Source organism: Nuphar pumila, chromosome 2, assembly GCF_984573655.1.
Source record: "Nuphar pumila chromosome 2, dmNupPumi1.hap1.1, whole genome shotgun sequence".
In the NCBI taxonomy this organism is placed as follows: Eukaryota; Viridiplantae; Streptophyta; class Magnoliopsida; order Nymphaeales; family Nymphaeaceae; genus Nuphar; species Nuphar pumila.
Genome location: NC_143250.1, coordinates 54,071,580 through 54,096,719, shown reverse-complemented (window position 1 = coordinate 54,096,719; position 25,140 = coordinate 54,071,580). Strand labels below are relative to the sequence as shown.

The 25,140-nt window shown below is 35.5% G+C and overlaps 1 protein-coding gene across 5 annotated transcripts in view; it reads right to left on the bottom strand.

Moving 5' to 3' along the window:
• Positions 1-6,645: 6,645 nt before the first annotated feature.
• Positions 6,646-25,140, bottom strand: part of LOC149845493 (uncharacterized) — a 65,064-nt gene continuing 46,569 nt past the window's right edge. For 3 of the 5 annotated variants that reach the window (XM_089995786.1, XM_089995787.1, XM_089995784.1), the window contains 5 exons: positions 23,281-23,358; positions 8,868-9,002; positions 8,034-8,141; positions 7,841-7,906; positions 7,492-7,718 (listed from right to left, as the gene is read on the bottom strand). In XM_089995786.1, coding sequence (XP_089851912.1) covers positions 7,584-7,718; positions 7,841-7,906; positions 8,034-8,141; positions 8,868-9,002; positions 23,281-23,358 — 522 coding nt within the window. In that variant the 3' untranslated portion in view covers positions 7,492-7,583. The other 2 variants (XM_089995789.1, XM_089995788.1) reach the window with 2 other exon arrangements.

Genomic DNA, 25,140 nt, shown 5'->3' with positions numbered 1-25,140 from the left:
GATTTCTATCCAGATCTGGAAACATGGGCAGTTGTTCTACATGTAAAAACTATAAATGGGTCAGATTAAATCCGAGCCATAACATAGATTTGTTTGAAAGCATTGATCCAAATCCAATTCAAATTAGAGTAGGAAATTCGAATCCAATCCAAATACACTTTTCTGAGTCTTACTTCAAGAGTATCCAGACAAGTGCTGGATTCAGACCAAAGGTCCAACCAAATACAATTCATTTGCACCCTTGTCCCATGTACCTTTTCAGATAATTAAGAGTTTTGCTGAGCTTGGCTCAGCTGCAGGGCTTCATGACACAGAATGGATATCTGATTATGGTAATGCCTGAATCACAAATGGGTCTTTTGAGGCCATGAGCATGTGAAATGTTAAGTTATAATTTGCATTGCAAAGATTTTGTTAAAAAATTTGGTTTAATCGTTGATGTGACAGGCCAAGGGCCTGAAATTGTTATTTCATGTGAATTTACATAATTGTTCTTATGTGAAGAACTTTAAATTAATTAAGATGATAAAAGAGACCAAACTGTGTAATAATTTTCTTTTATGGTGTCCTTCTGAAAGGGTGAGAACCTTTGATGACGATCATGAGAGACCGTGAGGATACTTAACATCGTGTGCATTTGTTGTCCCCAAGAACTCAATGTGTAGTTCGTGCTCCCATCCACAGTTGTATGAATGATGCCACAAATCTTAATAACGATTTTTTCTCTTTTTGAAATTACGATGACTTCAATCTATTTTTTCATGAAAATTTTAGGAACATTGGCGTATATCAGATATAAAAAATACTAGGTAACATATAAAAACAATGGAAGCTTTTATTACATAATCGTGATAAAGTAACTTTTTTTTTTATAATTAGACACTTTTAAAATATCCTATTTTAACGAGATTTTAGTTTTTTTTTTTTAAATCTACACGATAAATCAGAATACTTTCAAAATAACCGTCATTCATGGCTATGACTCAACCCAATTCCATGAGGAGGTTTCAAAAGTAGTTCTCATATTCAAACCTTAGATGCAAATGTATAATAAATTCAGTTCAGTTTTGCTTACTAGCAACTTGTTGAGTATGCCCCCCCACAAAGTTTCCCACACCTGGCTAAGTTGGTCAGGTTAAAACATTCCAGTTGGACATCAAGAATTCATTACCTTTTTTTTTTATCATGAATAATAACCCTCACCGAGACCGAGAACCGGGTCACTTAATGAACCCATCGCGCACAGGTGGGGTCACCAACACCCAAGCCCTTACAGAGCCCACCAGTTAATGGCGCCTGCACACCTGGTAAGAATCAAACCTGAGATGAAAAGATGAGCACCTTCTCTCCCCAGGCTCACTGCCACTTGAATTCATTACCTAGGTGCACGTCCCTTGCTTTAGAGTTTAAGGCAACGGAAAACCATCTCCAGTGGGCAGAGGGGAGTACTCACTCATGAAATTTTATGTTTTTTTTTTTTCGACACAGAAAACTGGGGTTAGGCAGACCCCTACCAGTTATACAACCATACCATTGGGATTCGAACTTGCAATGTCCCAACACAAGGTGACTGACGCTAACTGCTCTTCGTCACGGTCAATGTAGCACCTATCAGATGTCGAAATCATAACGGTGGTTTCTCTCCAAAAAGAAGAAAATGATGTTTTTGCTAGTCAATGATCCACACTCAGAACCAAAGGTACATCAAAGCACTGAAGAAAAGAGGTAAAGATAACAAAAGAGCCAAACCACACAAAAGAGGCAACGTTTTATGTGGTTCAGATCACACGGATCCTACATCCACAGGTAAATCTCACTTTCTCACACTTTATTTCATTAGAAAGGTAATACATATATGCTCAGCAGGAGCCAATCTGTTACATTTACTAATGGATATAGAAGTTGCTTTTCTGGATTTTCCTTTATCTCGTTCATTTGAATCATCTGTATCTTTCTCAATGGTAACTGCATTATCCTTGATTTCCTTAATTTTAGTAACAGCAGTATCCTTCATTTCCTTGATTTTAGCCAACCAGCTCATCATGCTATCTTGACTGTTAACCGGAAGTATATTGTTAACATGCTCCCTCAAACTAAAATGGCTACATAGGCTTAGTTTGGATTGGAGACCCAAAAATTGTTGTGTTCCCAAAGATCCGTTATCTGCTTATTGAAAGTCACTTGGTGATGAGATTGTCATAAGCAATCATCTCTCGCACATAATGAAAATCAAATTGTATATGCTTCAACCGATTGTGAAATTAATGGTCATATGTAGAGCATTGATATTGTCACAGTGAAGAATGAGAGGAGATTTTACCGTTACTCCAATATCTCCCAGAATAGAAAGAATCCGTGTGATCTCAGTTGTAGTTGATGCCATAGATTGATATTCAGCTTCTGCACTGAAGAGAGCTATCGTGCTTTGTTTCTTTGCACTCCAAAAAATACAATTTACTCCAAAACATGTATAGAACCCAATAATAGATCTTCTGGTGATTTGATAGTCTGCCTAATCCACATCTGAAAAAGTATACAGATCTGAAGTGCTTTGCACCAAAATTTGAAAATCGTAATCAATAGTTCCTTTAACATATCAAAGAATTTGTTTCACTGCCTGCCTGATAATGACAGTCCAGCTCATGCATGAATTGACTAACAAAATTCACACTAAAAGATAATTTAGGACAAGTTATAGTTAAATACTGGAGTGCGCCAATAAGACTGCAGTATAAAGTAGGATTTTCAAAAATTTTATCACCTAAGAATTTCGTATCAACTTTAGTCGTCATTGTTGTGTTGATTGGTTTACAATCCATCATATTAGCATGTTCGAGCCTATCACGAGCATATTTGGTTTGACATAAAAATAATACTTTTGTTGCAAGAACAACCTCAATTCCAAGAAAAATATGTAATAGTCCTCAATCTTTCATGAGAAACTCATTTTGTAAATCTCTCAAAAAAATGTTCAGAAGGCTGGACTTATTTTTAGTGAGAACCATGTCATCAACATATACAAGAAGAATGAGATAATTTTCTTGATCATGATACGTAAACATGAAAGAATAAAAAACATTGCTTTTAAGACCATATTGAAAAAGAAAATCACTTAGTCTCTCAAACCATGCTCGAGAGGCTTGCTTTAACCCATATAGTGCTTTCGTAAGATGACATACATGATTTAGAAATATCGGATCTTCATACCTATGCAGTTGCATAAAAACGATTTCATTCAGGAATCCATGTAAAAATGCATTTTTTACATCAAGATGTTATATTTTCCAATGCTGTACCATAGCAACAATGAGAATGGTTCTAATCCTTGCCAATCGACTAACGAGAGAAAATGTTTTATGAAAATCAACTCTCTCAATTTGAGTAAACCCTCTAGCAACAAGTCTAGCCTTTAGACAATCTACGGTTGCATCAAACTTGAGTTTCGTTTTAAAAACACATTTTGATCCTACTATATTCATGTTAGGTTTCATTGAAACTAATTCTCAAGTTTCATTTTTAGTTAAAGTTGTACATCCATGACAGCCTTTCATCCGGGGTGCAAAATAGCAGCCCTAAACAGTCTTTGACTTTTTTGGAACTATCTCATAAAAAATATAAAGATGAGCATGGAATTTGGTCTAAAGACTCCTAACATCTCACAAGTAGTCATCCTGTAGGCTCAAGAATATGATGATCATCAACATTTTCTTCAGATGAAGGATCAATCTCAACAGGGTCTTGACGAAGATCGTTTTCAGATAAGGTACGAGTAGGCTGGTTATTTAACAATTGATATGTATCAAGCAAGGCTAATTGGCAATTGTTTTTATAAGAGTGATTTTGAGGATCTCTTTGAATATAAGAATCAGTTTCTGAATTGACATCTCGGTCGTCACCCCCAAACTCTCCATCAATAAAACTGAAAAAATCATTTCCAACATTTTCATTTTTGAAAAGAGAGGCAGGATTTTTGAAAGAAAATTTTTCTTCATCAAACACAACATTTCTAGACATGTAGATATGTTATGTCTGAGGGTGGTAAGACTTATACCCCTTATAATTTAAACTGTATCCAAGAAAAATACATGACAACTATTGTGGATCAAATTCATCCATTGCATATCCTTTGAGGTAAGGAAAATGCCGGCAGCCTAAAACATGCAAACTAGAGTAGTTTGGATGATTCCCAATTAAATTAAAGGAGATTGCATGCTTAGGGTGAAAGATGGCAAGCTATTGATTAAAAATACAGTGGTAGAAAATACTTCAACCCAAAAAAAATTGTAATCCCAACATAATACATCATAGTCAAACCCAACACCGTGACATTTCGATGCTTTCTCTCTACGACTCTATTTTGTTCGGGAGTCTTAGGACAACAAATTTGATGTTTGATTCCTAGATTATTCAAGTATCCTATCATTTTGGCATTTATATATTCTCCCCCACTATCCTTTTTTAAGATTTTTATCCTTTTATCAAACTGTCTTTCAATAAAATTTTGAAAAGTCGCAAAAAATCTCAAAGAAATCTGACTTATTTTTCATCGGATAGAGCCAAGAAAATTGGGTATTGTCATCAACAAAAATGACATATAACCTATAATTTTCTTGAGTTCGAACAGAAGCTGGCCCATATACATCCGAATGAATTTTCTCAAGAGGTTGATGTTCAACACCATCAGAAATAAGAAAAGGGAGACGACAAGCCTTTCCCATTTGACAACTTTCACAAACATGGTCCTTCAAATGATTTAAAACCACATCAATAAAAATTTTAGTTTTAAGAAAAGTAACTACAACTCGTGGATGTTCAAGATGAGCATGCCATTTATTTTCTATAACTTTCCTAAATCGATTGGAAAAAAGAGTCGAGTGATCTCCATCAATGGCGTAGAGTCCCCTATGCCTACTCCATGTGGCTATCATCCTTCATGTTCTCTTGTCCTTTAACATACAACCAGACATAAGTGAATTAAAAAAAAATAAGGCAAATCATTTGTTAACTGACTCACAAAAATTAAATCTTTCTTTAGGCTTGGAACAAACAAAACATTTTTTAATATGATATCTGATGACTTGAATTTAATTTCTACTTCCCCAATGTGAGTGATGGCAATTTTTTGTCAATTTCCTACTATGACTAGATCATTTCCATAATATGGAACAAGATTCTTAAGTTTGCGAACATTACCTGACATGCGCTGAGGCACCTATGTCAGCAAACCATTCCTCATCCTGACTTTTTTTTATTGTCATAACCGTCAAGGCTTTAGGAGTGTCATCAACTTGAAAGGCATGATTGAATCGGTTGTAACATTTCATGGTTGAATGGTTTTTTTTTTTCACAAATTTGACAAATCAGTCTCATCCTTATCTATCTTATAAGAGAAACCTCCTTGACCTTGTTTCTCTTATCGAGAAGCCTCACCTTGACCTCGACCACCTTGGGCAAAACCTCGCCTTCTAGAATTGAAACGGTATTAGTTACCGCTTCCTTTCTTGTATTGATTCTACTGAGCATAATAAGCAACATGATGACCACTGAGTTCATGAAGTTTATTTCAAACCTCATGATCTTGAAGTAAGGAAACTACTTTCTCATAGGGAGAAATAGGCACTTTAAACATTGCTGACACAAAAGACTCGTACTCGGAACCGAGTCCTCGAACAAATCAAAAAAGTGTTTTCTCCATCTTCAATGGATTTCTCTATAGCTGCACAAACAACTTTGAACTTTCTGACATAATATTTAAGAGAATCAAATCCTTTCTTGAAAAATGCCATCAGGTGAAGATGAAAATCTTGCTCTTGAGTGAAAGCATTTCCGAGAGTTTTCCAAATCCCTCTTGAAGTTTGAATCCCAACACACTTTTCAAAAGTGTGTTGGTGATTCAACCTTTGAATAGCCGATTAGATCGATGCCAAGCAACAAAGGATGGGTTTTGAACAACTTTTGTCATATCAGACGGATCAACAATAGTGGGTGGCGACATGAGTGTTTCATCATTTAGAAACTCCTGCATATCTTGGCTCTCAATGAGTGCCATCATTTGGGTTTTTCACAATAAAAAAAATTGTCTGACTCGGCTTGAGTGAAACAAAATTAGCAATATTCAACTGAAGTGAGTATACGTAAGGAGAGGAGCCAGCCATACCTTTAGAAGCTAACCTCAACTTGTATGCTTCAAACAAGCTCTGATACCATAGACAGAGAACAAAAGAGCCAAACCACACAAGAGGCAACATTTTAGATGGTTCAGATCACACTGATCCTACATCCATAGGTAAATCTCACTCTCTCTCACTATTTTATTAGAGAGGTAATACATATCTGATCAGCATGAACCAATCAGGATATAGAAGTTGCTCTTCAGGATTTTCCTTTCTCTTTCAATTGAATCATCTTTATCCTTCTCAATTTGGTTGGAAATGGTAACAGACTTCTCCTTGATTTCCTTAATTTTACTAACAGCATCATCCTTCATTTCCTTTATTTTAGCCAACCAGATCATCATGCTATCTTGATTGCTGACTGGACGCATGTTGTTAAAAAGCACCCTAAAACAGAAAACAAAGGTGGTGTGTGCAGTCATGTGAGAACGACCGCATGCACATGCACCGGCACACATCTATATGCACATCTCGTATCGATAAATTGTGGCACTCTGACCATACAACATATACCGTCAAACCCCTTTCGCCTCAGCCTATAGGTTCACAGACATCAAACACAGCAGATCTGTAAAATTCTCAGAGAAAAACTCAAAGTAGCACACCTGCAATTGAAATTGTAGATTGATTGATGATCAAAACCTTTGGACACTATAAGCCTGTTAAAAATAAATAACACTGCTCAGTATTTACAATAATAAGCGGTGGGAGGGCAATGATAAGCTTTCACAAGATCACCTTCCACAAATGAAATGTGGAGATGAACCTTTCAACAACCAAGAGGCACTAAAGTAACAAAATTTTGTAAATGCCTGTAAATTTTACTGAATATGTCACAGATCACCACATACAACTGTGAAAGATTATCCAGTCAGGGCATCAGGGTCATGGCGATTGATGATGGTGGACAACGGAGCGCTCCAGCAGACACACGAACCAGCCGGTTTTCCACCTCACTGCCGGGACGTGTCCTCCACTCTTGCTATAAATTTTGTATAATTGCTTTACATAGCTCACAGGCTCATGAGTTATATCTTCAAAAACTTATTGGTAATGTACAATGGAAGAAAATTGGCTCAAGGCAGTTCATTCTCATAACTTGACAGCCTAGAGTCTGATAGAACAGAGAAGAGCTGTGTGTCTACAAAATGCTGGGGACAAATCAAACCAAGAAAAAGTATTACTCAGCATTTGCTTTTTAGACATTACTATGGCAGACGATAAGAATAAAAAACACCAAACAAACTTGGGTAAGACACTGGCTGGGGAAAAATACAGATAGCAGAGACAGCCAGAAGCTAGGCCAGAACACAGTCAAAAGAAGGCAATTCAAATTTAAATCGTGACATGACATGTTCATTGGAAAAAGAAGCCTTGAGACAAGCATGTGGTGGCAATAGTCCACATTAATCAAAATGGTTTCATAATCATCACTGCTGCATGGACCAGCTGCACATGCATTTCTGAATGATCTATGGACATGCATGCCTCAGTAGAACAGCAATTGTTCCATAACTGCGCAACCATGTGTCTGTGCAGCAAATACTGTTCATGTGTGAAACAAAATTATACGAATGACATAATCAGGATTGACATAAAAAGGTGCATAAACAGAACTACTAGAAGACAACCACAAACATGTGCAGGAAATGCCATATATGTGATACCTTAATAAAAGGCCTATCCCTCGCCGGGAAAGAATCAATAAAACTATCCTTAAGGAGAAGAGATACCTGAAAGGAAAAAAAAGAGAACACAACAGCAAGAAAGAATAATCAGAAGCTTAATAGAACAAAAAACAAAAAACAAAAACTGCACACAAGATTTAGGAAGCATGTAATCCTGACAATTCTTACTGACCCGGTCACTGTTTGACTGTATACTTGTTATAGTATAATCGCGCAAATTTGAACATAATGACTCCAAGTAGCGGTGCATAGCATTTAAGAACTGCACAGCAGCCTCAGCCTGCAGGTAGACCAACACAGGTATGTAGTACAAACCACAAACAGGGAACAAAACTGAATAGAGTCTAGGGCACAAGAGCATCTGGAAATAAGAGAAAAGATACTTTTAATAGTTTTACCAACTCCACACGTTTCTACATGGATGAAACAGGGCGGATCATTAGACAAACAATGAGCAATTAGAACAAGATAAAAACATTCCCAGAAACCCTAGGGCTCTGTTTGGGAGCCCGAGATGGGAGGGGAGATGGCGAGTTAAGAATTGCTACCTACCCCATTTACCCTTATTGATGTTTGTAAGCCATGTTTTGGGAGATGGGAAGGGTGATGGGAGTGGAGGAGAGTGGAGATGGACCCTTTTAAATTACATCCTCACAGGGCAACTGCACTCTCATCACCCATTTTCTTCTCCACTCCCATCACCCATCTCATAGCCTCTTCAACACGGGATCCCAAACCGAGCCTAGGTGGAGAACCTAAGGGTTCCTCTAATTTCATTACCATACATAAAAGAAGTTTGGAAGAGACAAATCTATCTAAAATGCTCATTATCTTTGAAATTTGAACAAATATGATGATGCTTATCGATTAAATTTCATCTTTTCAACTGGCCACAAACTCTTTACATTCATTACAATCATTCATGGGCAATGAATTACAAAAAGTAGCATTGCATTTCTCGCAGAAAATAGGTGAGTAATTCCAGCAAACGTAAGCCAACAGATACCTGAACTTCATTGCACTTATACACAGGATGCCTTTTAGCAATATTATTTTCAGATGCGAGTCTTGCATGAATTGGACTTAGCTCAGAAATAAGCTCTCGTTGTCGAGGAAGAGGTGGTAAAGAACCCATCTTAACCTACAAGGCACAAAAATAATCAGCAAAAACAAAAGAATCTGATTTATGAGAATTAAATAAATCCGTTAACAAATAACAATCATATAGTGAAAACTTCAGTGGGATTAATCAATATGTAAAAGATCAAAATTCACATGTATATGATATAGGTCATAGTATTGTGAGTAGCAACGGCAAAAAAAAATGATTTGAGAGTATTATAGGCATGGATCAAGCATTACAAATAACCCTACAAAATTATGAAGTAAAGCTATAAACGCCTACCCATACATCGTGAGAGAAGCAGAAGAAATTAATAACCAATGAAAATTATAATGAAAGTCAAGTTCACACTCCATCAGATAAGAATATACAGCCCATAGGCATCTCTTAAGAATAACCATAACGCAAGACAATGCCTTGGTAATGGAGATCAAAGTTGTAATTATTGTAGCATACAGCTTATTATATCTTAAAAAAATTATATGATACACACTCATCTCATGATACAAATGTGTCTATGCATATCAGGTGTATCGTACGATACACCTCTGTATTGTACGCGATACATTTGCACTATGCATTTTGATCTGTGAAGGGTAATGTAGAGATCTGAAATACTGTCCCAGTGAGCTAACATTGTAACAACACCTTAGCCAGAATGGACATTATAGAAATTTATAAAGGGCCACCAAGATTAACTTCTTCATGCCCACTAGAGAAGCCATGGACGTCAATAACTTCATTGACCTTTTTAACAATTTTCCAAATTTATACGGTGATTCCTTATGCATGTTGGCACCACCAACAAAATAAACCTATGAAGACCAATCACCAAAATGATTCTCAAAATGTGGAAAAAATACAAATCAATGAGCATAAATAAATTTTTTAAACCATTGCTTAGGACAATTATGCAAGCCACCACCTCCAATGAATTCTGGAAAGTCGAAACCTTTTCTAGAAGGAAACAGTTCTAATCTAATGATGGTTGGGCAACTGCACTTTTTGATAGACTCAAAACCTAATATAGCTGGGCCCTGTAACTTGTAGTATAGAAATTAATACCTTTTTTTAAGGGTTTTGACAGAAACCTAGGCCACAACCTACCTAATGACTTGCTAGGTCAAGTTTTAATTCTCCCTCAACGTTGCCTACAGTCTCCATTGTAGGTGATAGGCCACTCTCACAGTGATGCTCGCACTTGGAAGAGAAGTCCAAGGAGTATCCAAAAATTAAGGTCTTCCATATAAGAAGGGCTCAAAAACTTAGAAGCTAGTTTTTCCAAAAAACCTCAAAGATTGGTTCTACTTCAAGTCTCACCACATTGACTGAATATCTAAGAGGATCAAATGCATCATCATCTAACTTAAACAAATAATACCAATCTCCTTCACTAACGACTCTGGCTGTAATATCGTGTCTTTTTCTATAATATTAAATTTTGAGACTTCATAAAATTTGGCTAAGTGTTTCGTAAAGTCTATAAAAATCCTCGATTTTAGGTGACATCAGCTAAGTCTGGGGTTGGCCCAGGACTCATTGACAAGACCTAAACGAGCCAATTAAGATTTGGTAAAACTTTTTATTTTTGAACTTTAAAATCGAGAGAAATTCAAGCAAAATTCAGATTAAATTCAGGTGAAATTCGAAGGCAAAATTCAGGTAATATATCATTAGATGCATCTCGAAATTTTGAAAACATTGATATTTTGTTTTTCTGAATTCAGGCTAAGGCTGGCCTGAAATTTGCATTTTTTAAAAAATGACCCGCTTCAATGTGACTGGTTTTGGATTGGATCCGATCCGATCCGTTTGACCCAAGTTAATATAGATTTGGTCCAATTTGAGATCCATACAGATATTGAGTATGTATTTAGATCTGGATCTGAATCCAAAATCCAATTTCGACCAATTTAAAGTTTTGAATTCAATATAAAGGTTAAATTGCGTTAAAATCCATGTTGAGAAGACTCCAATGTAGTCGTTGGAGGGGCCCAATGACTATATTGCCCCCCCCCAAGGAAGGTACAAAGTACAAAAAATAAAAAAAGAAATGAAAAAATAAGTAAAAGAAAAGGAAAATAAAAATGTACAAACATATTTCTATTGAAATATGTGTAAAATGTGAAAAGACTGAATTACCCTTTATCGGGTATTACAAAAAGATAAATGATATATATATAAATATATATATATATATACATAGAGATAAGTATACATAAATGTATGATATATATGCTATGTCACATGGGTGCGGGTGCGGGTGCGGGTGCGGCGCAATTTCAAAAATTTTGGACACGGGGACTCGGCTATATATATATTAAAATATATATATATATATATATATATATATATATATATATATATATAAATAAGACTCGGTCAAAGTTGTGCCCATTAGGGGACAGGTGATGAGTTGTGAAGGCATTCTGTACACTTTCTTCATACAGGAATAATTCACTTTTGGGCACTTTCTTCATACACTGTAATAATTCACTTTCTTCATACAGGAAAAAACCACAAAAACTTGAGTTGTGCCCATTCTGTACTTAAAACTTGAAAGTGTACAGGTTTTTTAGTTGTTATGGGTTTTTTTCCTTACAGCTGTAGCCCAGAAAATTTAAAAAAAAAAATTCCAAAAAAAAAAATTCCAAAAAATGGACCAAAATGACCCTGGGTGCGTTGACCACACCCAGGGTCGGGTTGACCGAGTCAGAGCCGCACCCGTGTCGGTGCGTGTCTACGCGGGTGCGGCGACCTTGGAGCCGAGTCCGTGTGACATAGTATATATGTATATGTCTCTCTCTCTCTCTCTCTCTCTCTCTATATATATATATATATATATATATATATATATATATATATATATATATATACAATAAGGATACATTTTAACAGGATCTCCTTCCGTTCCAATCGTTTGATGTATATTTCCGGTCTTTTTTCATCTCCGGTCGAGGGTACGGGTTCCTCTCTTGATTCGAACGGAGAGAAATAGTTTAAATCAGATTTGTGTGGGGATTCTTGATGGAAAAATAATAAATCAGATTTTCTTTACATGTTCGATCACATGCCTTGATGTGTGAGGGTATGAACCTTGATTTTTGATGTATACATGTTCTGTTTATTCATGTTCAAACTGTTGATTTTATAACAATAGCATGCTTAATATATATATATATATATATGGATGATCGGTCAGGGCTATGTTTGACCCATCGAGGTGTTGGTTTGGGATCGGATTTGACCCAACCCAGGCCTGTCGTAGGTCCAGCATATATATATATATATATATGAGTGGAACTGACTGTATATTCGGCTGACCCATTAAAGTCCGGTTTTGGATCAGATCCAGACCTGTTGCAAGGCCCCAACATACTATTATATATATATAGCTACTGATATGAATATGCTTGTAAAACTGATTTATTTTACATTTTTTTATAACACTGAAAATCAGTTGGCTGTACCACAAAGTGGTGCTGATTTTCGGTCACAGTGGGCAGCAATATGACATTAGTTTCCAACATTGGTTATGTTTGCAAACTATCATTAAAAGTGTTTATATGTATGCAGAAAAATATGACTGTTTCTGAAACTAACTATGCTTGCAAACTGTCATCAAACAATGTTTATATATGTACAAAAATATATGACTGTTTCTGAAATTAACTATGTTTGCAAACTGTCATCAAACAATGTTTATATATGTGCAGAAATATGACTCTTTCTGAAAATAACAATGTTTGCAAACTGTCATCACACAATGTTTATATATGTATAGAAATATATGACTGTTTTTTAAAATAACTATGTTTGCAAACTGTCATCAAACCTATGTCACATGGGTGCGGGTGCGGCGCAATTTTAAAAATTTTGGACACGGGGACTCGGCTATATATATATCCTGTGTGCATATATGTGGATATTGTCCTCTAAAGTTTGGCACCAGCATGAGTGTTTTTATAAACTTTGCAAATTGTACTTTTGCCCTTGCAGAAAGGGGGTCCGGGGGCTCCCCCCGACGCGGGTCGTAGGGGGGCAGCGCCCCCCGGATTTTTTTTTTTTTGGGCTTATGTTTGAGACTCATGCTATATATATATATATATTTTTTTTAAAATATATAAAAAAATCATTTTTTTTTTGTTTTTCTCCCTAAAAATGGACAATTTTTGGACTCAGTCAACATTGACCGAGTCCAAAAAAGGATGGACTCGGCCTCGACTCGTTGACCGAGTCCGACTCGGCGTTGACCGAGTCCGAAGCCGCACCCGTGTCGGGGTGTGTCGACTCGGGTGCGGCGCCTCCCTAGCCGTGTCCGTGTGACATAGCATCAAACAATGTTTATATACATGCAGAAATACATGACTGTTTCTGAAAATAACAATGTTTGCAAACTGTCGTCAAACAATGTTGATATATATATATATATGCAGAAATACATGATTGTTTCTGAAAATAACAATGTTTGCAAATTGTCATAAAACAATGTTTATATATATGCAGAAATATATGATTGTTTCTGAAATTAACTATGCTTGCAAACTGTCATCAAACAATGTTTATGGATGTGCAGAAATATATGATAGTTTTTTAAAATAACTATGTTCGCAAACTGCCCATGTATATCGGTACTCAACCGAGTTTTTGAAATCATATATGAATTTACCATTTCACTTACCTATGTAGGGTCTGTCCAGAACTCTTACACAGGAAATCAGTCGGTAGTTGACAATACAAACATGACAAAAAAAATCTGGTTATGCCCGATTAGTGCTGATTTCATTAAAACTTCTGTTTTATGGCATGAATACATTACATCGACCCTGGTGATAGTCATGAGCAGGTTCACCCTCGGTTTTGTTTATTTTATGTCAAGCATCAAGTTTTTTTATGCTGCCATATGGGTGGGCATCGAACCAGCCCGAAAATCAGGATTTTTTATCTATGTTAACACTATGCTGAAATATTTTTTCTTTATGTTGTCATGGTTTGGCTGAATACCAAATTGGTTTTAAATGCTGCCATATGATATGTTATAACGTTGTTAAATATGTTATATGTATGAATTATGTGGGATGCTGTAGGGCAGGGTAGTGCTGCACATTTATGTGCAATAATGTCCGTTGTCTACTACCATTGGTTGTATATTTATGCATGAGAAACATGTTGCCAATAGCATGGTAGTGTTGTCCTGTGTATGGAGCTATGTCACATAGGTGTGGGTGCGGGTATGGGTGCAGATGAGGCACTTTAAAAAAACTCGGGTGTGGGGGGTGCGGGGAGAGTATATATATAATTTTTAACATTTTTAAATTAACATTACATGTATGTGTGTGCATTTATGTATTTATATATATAATATAGATAAAAATGGACTTGATTAGGGTTAACTGAATCTACTTTTGGATAGAAATGGACCTTAGTATGGTTGACTTCACCTAACACAAAGGAAGCAGCGTCCAAGTGTTGCACCCGCCTGGGTGCGGGTACAATGCGGGTGCGGTGCAATGTTAGAAGAGTTCATGTTACATAGGTATGGGGGCAGCATAGCTTTGACTCGGTAGTTATGTTTTGTATCTCGAGCATGCTCGAATTCGAAAAGGTGTTTATTGGTTATGTATGCTCATGAAATTGAATATTATGTCGGCATAAATGAGCATATCATGAACACGTAATTTCTGAAATTATTTTAATGTTGCATTAATATGATCATGTGCATTTGGATGTTATGCATGAGATGAATCATGAAAGCAAAATGCATGTTGCAAGCAAATATTCATATGCATATGTAAATTGTTTTATATGTACATTCTTGTTGTGTGAATGAATGTGCATTGTGGACATGTTTCAATAGTTGTGTGTAAATATGTTCACTGAGGATTTTATTTAAGATGCATCAGCGATCAGATGTGAACCAATGTAGGTCATGTGGGTCAGGAGCATGTGTAGCTCCAAGATTAGTGTTATGCATTGCAAAATTAACATTTGAAATTATTGACATTATAAATTAATTGCACTGTTAAATTATAACGGGCCAAGGCCCCGTGTTGTGTTTTGCATGTTGATTTGCAAAATGATTCTTTTGTAAAGAATTTGACTTTTGATAAAAAGATGAAAGAGAAAAACAGTATAATTGATATTTTTCTTTCTGGATGTCTCTTCCATAGTATGGGAATCCTGAATGGTGGTTTTGGAGAAACCGTAAAGATACTAAATCTCTGTGTGCGATTGTGCCCATGAACCCGATATGGTGGTTCGCTTCCCGGTCACGGTTGTAAGGAGTTTTCAGCCACTTTGCTTAGGAGTGGTGGTGTTACAGTTGTTGTTGGTATACCAAGAAAGTGACATCAATGGATATTGATTTTCCTAATGTCCCGATATTAGATGTTGATTTCTAATGTTTCGATGGAGGGTGTTGCTTCCTGATATCGACCGAGGAACAAGTGCGGAACCCAGTAATAAAATACAAATTGTGTGTTAAGCTATAACTGTGAATCTATCTTGAACTTCAAAAATTTGTGGTGCCCGTTTTGAGTATCTGCAGGTTTTAATGAAAAGTGAAACTAAAATCATGTGCATTTAATAGGGATATACGTGGAAAAGAGAACTTTGATAATAACATAATAAATCGTTCGTACATATCATTGGAATCATGCATATTTATTGTTCTGCATTAGTTCATGCATTCTTATTTGTTTTGTTTTATGTGAGATATTGTTATTGCATGATAATTACTTTTAACTGCTTAAATGGTAATTGAATTATGAGATTGTTGTAGTTATGTTCCTCTAAAAAATTGCATGAATTTGATTTATACTTTTTCTTGCCTATTTGGATTTTTAGAGGAATTCGTACAAAGAATTTTTTATTCTTACTCAGTACTCCCTATGTTTTTCACAGGATCTAGAGCTCAGTGATGAGGACGACAACCACAGGAAGCCTACGAGACTGCGTTACTTCTGATATTCTTGTACATTGTGGCTCTATGATTTTAAACTTTAATTTACTTCTGTTCACAGACTTTGATTATTGATTAATAAAGTAAGTTGTTTTGATTGATTGGTTCAATGTAAAGATCCCTTGTGGTTTGGAATTTGGTTAAGCCTACGAGGCCTCGGATCCTTAGGTTTTGGTTTCCTCAAATTCTTAAAAAAAAAAAATCACTTTTCAATGTGGATGAGTTGGGGTCGTTACACTGGCAAGCTTCATTAAGGATCTAAAAATTGTTTCTGTCTAGCTACCCAAAAACCAACTAACCACACATCCAAATGCCTAACCAACATATCAAATCATTGAATTGCATACACTCGAGACAACAATTAAGATTTTCATAAAAAGGAACAAATCCATGCCAAATTTAAAACATTAGTATAATTAGATGAAAGGAAAATTGTGGAAGCAAAAAAAAAACTCTGATAGAAAGTGATAGGGAAAGAGGAAAAATAGAGATAGTCATATATGTCGCTATGTGGCTGATTTTTATGGTTGCTACATGTAGAAAAAAATATGTTCATAATTAAGATTTGGCAAAATCAAAGGTCTGCTTCGAGCTTATATATATATATATATATATATATATATATATATATATATATATATATATATATATATATATATATATATATATATATATATATATATATATATATATATATATATATATAGTCATAGATGAAGTGAGATCCTCTATCGTCTATTCAAGAAGAAACCCTATGGTGTTTGTTGTTTGCAGATTGACATAACAGTATAACACTTACTAGACAACAAAAATGCAAATAAAATATGAAAGACTTAGAAGGAATACCATAAAAAATGGTTTAAACTTTAAAGACTGGCAAGTAGAATACATAGAGTGCAAGTCTAGTGAAAATGCTAGTGAGGAAGAAGATTAAGTTAAATGACTTTCCAACGCAATGGAAGAAATTTTGAAAATTATGCTCTAGTATAAAATACAATTGGAGTTGGGCGAACATGTTAAGAGACATCTCAAGACTTAAGAAGAACTCTAGCAGGTGAAATATTCAATCTCAATATGGAATCAGGACAAGATTAACGTCAAGGCACTATCAAACCCAATCCATCTCTTCTATTCCCTTTTACTTGGATACATTCTCTATTATTTACTGTTTTGTTTTTGAACATCATCTTCCCTCTCTTCTAAGAAAAATACTAGAATCTTCTATCTATTCCCTTTTACATGGATGCATTTTCCCTCTTATTTACTGCTTTGTGTTTTACCATCATCTTCCCTCTCTTCTTAAGCAAATACTAGAATTTTCTATCGCTTCGGTGTTAAGATTAAAAATCTGCACATGGCAAATTCAAAAGAACCTAATGCAGTACTTTGATTTTAATTCTCATTCAGAGGGCTGTTAGGCTTGTGTGTGTGTGCACCCTAACTGCGTCTACATCAGTACTTCTGGGTGCCCGTGCTGGGTGCCTCTAGGTGCTGCCACATACAAATATTTCAAATAATATAAAATGATAAATTGTATGCTTTTATAGATGTTTTATACCTTCCACATTTTCTGTGTTTTGGTTGACTTCACCATTTGCACTGTGTGTGTGTGTGGGCGTGTGTGTGCAAAATTCATAGCCTACCTCCACCCTCACACCCTTCTTTTGGAAAACTACCAGGTATATAGCAGCCATGACTGTGTTTTACCATGTACCAGCACCAACACTGATGTGACTGTTAAATTATATATATATACTTGTATATATATATATATACATACATATATATAAGTATATATATACATATGTATATATATACATAATTCTTTTTTGTTTTCTTATTTTCCAAATATCCAATAGGGGTATTTTGGTAAATCCTCATGTAAACCCTCTCCTCTCCTCTTTCTCTCCTTTTTTACTTTTTGCTTTTTCTTTTTTCTTTTTTTATTTTACTTTTTGTAAGACCACAAGGGGCCCCACCCTTCTTGTCGTTGGGGCCCCAACCGTCATATTTATGAGCGTTGGGGCTCCCAACGACAAGATGGGAGCCCCCTTGTGGTCCCTTGTTCTTGGCTTCCTCCTCTATAAATAGAGGAGGCCTTCCCTTGTATGAGCATTGGATTTTTTACCCTCTTCTTTCTTTCTAAAATAATATCCAACTTATGACTTTAAGTCATTTCTCCTTTTGTGGGTTTTTTGTATACACTTCTAGTGTTTGTGTTCTTGGCTCTTGAATCACAATTAAAGAGCGTTTTGCTTTATTGGTGCTTCCGCCCCTCTTCATTACATGGTATCAGAGCAAGGTTGGTGATCGAGCTTCTCTTTTTTTTATCTTGGGACATGTGCCTCTCAAGCTTTTGAAGAAAGGAAGACTATTCGGTACCTATGGAACGCGATTCTAAAGTTGAGCTTTCTTTTAAGCTCGATGGATCCAATTATCTCATGTGGGCCTCCGCTATGGAAAATAATCTAAGAGGTAAGAAACTTTGGGGTTTTGTTATGGGAACTACTCCCGAACCCTCTCTTGTTCTCACTAAAATTGAAAATGAGGTTGAAAAAACTTTAGATGGCGATGAGCCCATCAAAGCTATCAATGACCATCAATCCAAAGTTGAGGATTGGGAAAATAACCATGCCAAAATTTTGGCATGGTTTATGAACAATGTGAACCTCAAAAATTGTGCCAACATTGCTAAATTTAGAAGAGCCAATGAGGCATGGTTCTTTCTTAAGGGTATGTATACCCAAAAGGATCTTGCTAGACAATTTTTTTGTCAAGAAAAAAATTGTTCCTCTAGACAAGCGGATATGAGTGTTTGTGACTACTTTAGCTCTTTAACCCCTCTTTGAGATGAACTTGTTCTTCTTGAGCCTAAATGGGTGACTCCGGAAGATATTGAGTTGAGAAGGGAACAAATTGAAAAGGAGCATTTTTCCAATTTCTCTATGGTCTTCGACCGGAATTTGAACAAGTTAAGGCATTCATTCTCCATAGAAGTAAAGTCTAACCCATTGAGGACGCCTTTGCCGAAGTATGCCAAGAAGAAACTCGACTTGGCCTAAGTATTAAGAGTGATGAAGTTTTGGCCGTTACTAAGCCCGGATCAAATGTAAAGGCATATAGACCTCCCCACTTTAACAAATATAATGGATTTAGAAAGGGAGTGATTTGTCACTATTATAATGAACCGGGACATATTAGACCGGTTTGCCCAAAGCTTAAGGGAAAAGTGGCCGCGGTTGGAGAAATTTCTCCAAAGAAGGAAGAAGAAAATGCCAAAGAGGGAGATATCAAAGAAACTCTTAATCATATCTCCGAGGTTCTCCAACATCTTCTCAAGACTTCTTCATCTTCAATATCCGGAGCCGCCATCGCCTATTCTTCATCACCTCCAGGTATGTGGATTCTAGACTCCGGTGCTTCTTTTCCTATAACATCTCATAAAAACTCTCTTTCTATTGTTTTTTCCGAACTCATATCCTCTTATGTTTCAACGGCCGATGGGACATCTTTAAAAATTGAAAGTATTGGAACACTTGATTTTAAGACCTCTCAAAACTTTTTCGTTCCTAAAGTGAGAATCGTTCCAAAAATTAATCCAAATTTTTTTTTCGTTTCTCAAATAACCGATCATGGATGCCAAGTCTCTTTCTCACCAAAAGATTGCACCGTGCAGGATCTCCAGTCAGGGAAGCTGATTGGGCAAGGCCATAGAAGGGGTGATCTTTATTTTATGGACTTTTTGACTCTTCCACCAAAGTCATTTTGCAATCTTATAAAGGACAAAAGTATTGGAATTTGGCATGAGAGACTTGGTCATCCAAATTTTGTAAAGATGTCACTTTTTCCTTTTTTGAACAATACTTGTAAAGACAAACACATGACTTGTAAAGATTGCATTTTTGGGAAATCTAAAGCTATTTCATTCCCTCAAAGAAGTTATTTCACCACTCGACCTTTTGAACTTGTTCATACCGACGTATGGGGACCTTCCCTTGTTTTATCCAAAGGAGGATTTTTGTACTATGTGGTCTTTATTGATGACTTCACTCGATTTACATGGATTTACTTCTTAAGTCGCAAATCCGAAGTTTTCTCCTTCTTTAAAGAATTTCATGCAATGATTAAAAATCAATTTTTAGAAAATCTATCAATTCTTAGATCCGATTCAGGAGGCGAATACATGTCCAATGAATTTCAAATCTATTTAAAAGAAAATGGAATTTGCCATCAACGTTCTTGTCCAAATACTCCGCAACAAAATGGCCTTACGAAAAGAAAGAATAGACATATAATAGAAACCACAAGAACTTTATTAATTTCAAAAAATATTCCAAAATCCTTTTGGGCCGAAGCGGTTCTAACCTCAACATATCTTATCAATAGAACCCCTTCATCTTCTTTGAAAAATCTTTCTCCATTTAAAAAACTTTACAATATGTCTCCCGATTATAAAAGACTAAGAATTTTCGGATGTAAATGCTTTGTTCTAACTCACAAAAATGATAAACTTTCTCCTAGGGCAATTGAATGTATTTTCTTAGGATATGGCGAAAAACAAAAAGGTTATCAATGTTTTGACATACTCAAAAACAAACTTTATATCTCAAAAGATGTCACATTCCTAGAAGAAGAAAATGGTTTTTCGCATAAACCAAATGAAAATTTTGACTATTCCTTTTTATTTGACTTGTTACCTCAAGAAAACATCATAGATTGCCATGATGAATCTAGTGAATCTCCCATAGAAGATCATTTTGAACCTCCAAATGATGACCAAAGTTTAGAAGATAATGTACCAAGACAAACACAAGTCTACTCTAGAAGGAATGAAAGTAATCCACCTTGTGCCCTTAAAATTCTCTCAAAATGAGTCGATTGAAGAATTCTCTCAAAGAAGATCGAATCGTATTTCTAAAATACCAAATAGATTTGTATCTTTATCTTATGATTCTTTTTCTCCAAATTTTCGAGCATGTCTGCTAGCTCTTCACTCATTTCATGAATCATCTCATTATAATGATGCTAAACACTATGCTCATTGGAATGAAGCAATGGAACTGGAACTTAATGCACTTAAAAGAGCACAAACTTGGGAAATCATTGATCCTCCCAATGGCAAGAAACTCATTGGATGCAGATGGGTTTTTAAAGTAAAAACTAAGAGTGATGGCTCACTAGAAAGATACAAGGCTAGGTTAGTGGCCAAAGGATATGCCCAAGAGTATGGGGTAGATTATGATGAAACTTTTGCCCCAGTTGCTCGAATGACTAGTATTCGAGCTCTTATTGCAATAGCCTCTATTAAAAAATGACCAATCTTTCAACTTGATGTCAAAAACGCTTTTTTAAATGGAAATTTAAATGAAAAAGTATATATGGAACCACCTCCGGGTATGAATTTAAATGGAAAATTTTTTAAATTAAAAAAGGCCTTATATGGACTTAAGCAAGCTCCTAAAGCTTGGTATGACAAGTTTAGTAATGTATTAATCAATTTAGGATTTACTTCTTGTTATACTAACACTGCTCTTTTTGTTAAGAAGACAGGTGATTTCATTGTTATTCTTCTGTTGTATGTTGATGATATAATCATCACTGAGAGTGACAAAAAGGGGGTAAATGATGTGAAGTCTATGTTGAAAGAAACTTTTGATATGTCTGACCTTGGATATTTGAGATATTTTTTAGGAATTGAAGTGGCTTACTCCTCGCGAGGATACATCCTATCTCAAATGAAATTAGCAGCAGACATTTGTACCAAGTCAGGGATATCTGATGAAAATAAAGTTGAGACTCCTGAAGTTATCAATGCAAAAATGAGACTTGAGGACGGTGTTCTTCTTGAGAATCCAACCCCCTACCGTCAATTAATTAGATCTCTAACCTATTTATCCATCACTCGTCCAGATATAGCTCATGCGGTTCATGCTGCAAGCCAGTTTCAGCATGCACCTACTTCAGTTCATATGGCGGTCGTAATGAGAATTGTGCGATACATCAAAAATACCATCTCTAAGGAACTCTTATTATCCTCTTCCTCATCTCTTGAATTAACTGCTTTTACTGATGCAGACTGGGAAGGAAATCCCAATGATCGTATCTCAACTACTGGTCTTTGCATTTTTTTAGGTGAATCTCTCATTTCGTGGAGATGCAAAAAGCAGCAAAAGGTCTCACTATCATCCACTGAAGCTGAATATCGGGCCATGACAATGACAACTATGGAAATTGTATGGCTTAGAAGTCTCCTTGGTGACATGGGCGTCTTCATTTCCTCTCCCACCAAGCTCTGTTGTGATAACAAAAGTGTGATATACATTGCAAGCAATCATACGTTTCACGAACGGACCAAGCATATCGAAATGGATTGCCATTATTTTCGAGACGAATATCTCAGGGGAACTATCACAATACCATATGTTACTTCAGAATATCAACTGGCTGACTTCTTCACCAAAGCGCTCCCAACTCCACGATTTATGTTTCTTCTTGGCAAACTTTCGGTCTTCTCCCCGTAAAGTTTGAGGGAGCAAGTTAAATTATGTATATATAAATATATATATATATATACATATACTTATATATATATATATATATATATATACATACGTATATATATAAGTATATATATATACATATATGTATATATATACATAATTCTTTTTTGTTTTCTTATTTTCCAAATACCCAATAGGGGTATTTTGGTAAATCGCCATGTAAACCCTCTCCTCTCCTTTTTTACTTTTTGCTTTTTCTTTTTTCTTTTTTTATTTTACTTTTTGTAAGACCACAAGGGGCCCCACCCTTCTTGTCGTTGGGGCCCCAACCGTCATATTTATGAGCGTTGGGGCTCCCAACGACAAGATGGGAGCCCCCTTGTGGTCCCTTGTTCTTGGCTTCCTCCTCTATAAATAGAGGAGGCCTTCCCTTGTATGAGCATTGGATTTTTTACCCTCTTCTTTCTTTCTAAAATAATATCCAACTTATGACTTTAAGTCATTTCTCCTTTTGTGGGTTTTTTGTATACACTATGCACTTCTAGTGTTTGTGTTCTTGGCTCTTGAGATCACTCTTAAAGAGTGTTTTGCTTTATTGGTGCTTCCGCCCCTCTTCATTACAGTGACAAGCACATAGGGTCCAACCCATCCCTTACAAAAGCATTATTTACATTCAGAAGTCTAGTGTTTGCCATGAAGAAGGCTCACATCAAAGCAACAAAATGTGCAGATTTTAAGAAATAGCATACTTAAAATAACAAAAAACTGGAAAAGAACATATGTAGAATAACAAAGACTAAAAACAATTATACAGACAACAGTAGATAGAACAGACCTGATTCTTGTTCACATTAATACAGATGAAATTCGAAGCTTTCATCTTCATCTCAGCTGGCTTATGCTGTATACCAACCTGAAAATCACAAACATGAAATATGAACAAGTCGATAGCAACCTGATCGGCTGCAAATAATTGATCACTAGGAATTATCCAAATCAAACAACAAATAAGGCTGCATACCAACCGACAAAAACATGCACACATTCAACCATGATGATGATGTTACTAATAAATAATACAACAATAAACATTATCAACCGACAAATTGTGAGGCTCATGTCACAAATATGTGCCAACTTGTGGAGCTCTCTCTCTCTCTCTTTATATATATATATATATATATATATATATATATATATATATATATATATATATATATATATATATATATATATATATATATATGAGTAGGGGGTAGCTGCCTGCTCTGATCCATACCTACTGCCAGCCTACCAAAATTATGAAGGGATTTTTTTTCATGTTTTTCTCAAATCCTACTGTACAGGTGTTCTACATCCTTGATTTTATAGGAATTGAGTCTTGGATCGTCTGATTCTGACACATGGGTAGATTTTTATAAGGTTTGAAAATCAACAGTCTACAATTTTCATAAATATTCAAGCTGAAAAATTCACGTTCTTTCATTGGAAAAACATGATCCAAGTGTTGCTTCCTAGCAAATCGACCATGCAGAACACATCTGAGGGGTCAAATTTGCGAAAAACACCCTGAAAGCACATGTTCACTTGCGGTAGGCACCTCCCTCTCTCTCTCTCTCTCTCTCTCTCTCTCTCTCTCTCTCTCTCTCTATATATATATATATATATATATATATATATATATATATATATATATATATATATATATATATATTTGTGTGTGTGTGTGTGAGCGTGCATGTACAAATGACTCAGCAAACTCCTTTTTTTGTGTTTCTAGTGAGAACCGGCTTTTGAATCGCCGGAATCTGAACCTATGTACAGGTTTTTTTGGTGATGCAAAAATCAACAGTTGTAAATGCACTGATTTTTTCCGACTGAAAAAAAAATATGATCCAAGGGTTGCTTCCCACTAAATCGAGCATGCTGAACTGAACACATCTACAAGGTTAGATTGAATCAAAACAATTAGAATCATGAGATTCCAACTAGATTGTACCTACATTCGACTGTATTATATATGTATATATATATATATAATGAGACCCTCCATGCTCCTGCAAAACTGGATTTTAGAGGACCCTTTTTTTCAAATCTGTCTATACAGATGTGTTCTACATGCTTGATTTTATAGGAATCAGCCATTGGATCATCTGATTATGACACGAGTATGTTTTTATAGGGTTCTGAAGATCTCGAAACATTCAAACCTTAAAGTTTATATATTTTCGTTGAAAAAACACAAAGCAGGTGTTAATTCCTAGCAAGTGAACCATGCCAAACACATCTATAGGTCTATATAAATATATATATATATATATATATATATATATATATAAAGAGAGAGAGAGAGAGAGATCATTAAAATATAATGGTTTTAGTGTAGATGATCATCCAAACACCATTCAATCATTTAATTAGTAGATTACATTTTGAAAAATTAAATTATAATAAAATAATAATGAGATTCATCTTTTAGGAAACTATTCCAAACGAGACATCCAAATGGGGCTTTTAGTCGCAGCCCTCAAAATAAGCAATTTCTTTTGATTCATAAAGTAACCCAAAATATACAATTATCCCTCAGTTTAATTTCCAAACTGTTTTATTATATTCATTGTTAAAGAAGCCACATCCATACATTTTTTCAATTTTTTTATATTCCAATAATTTTTTTTTACATAGTAGCAATCCT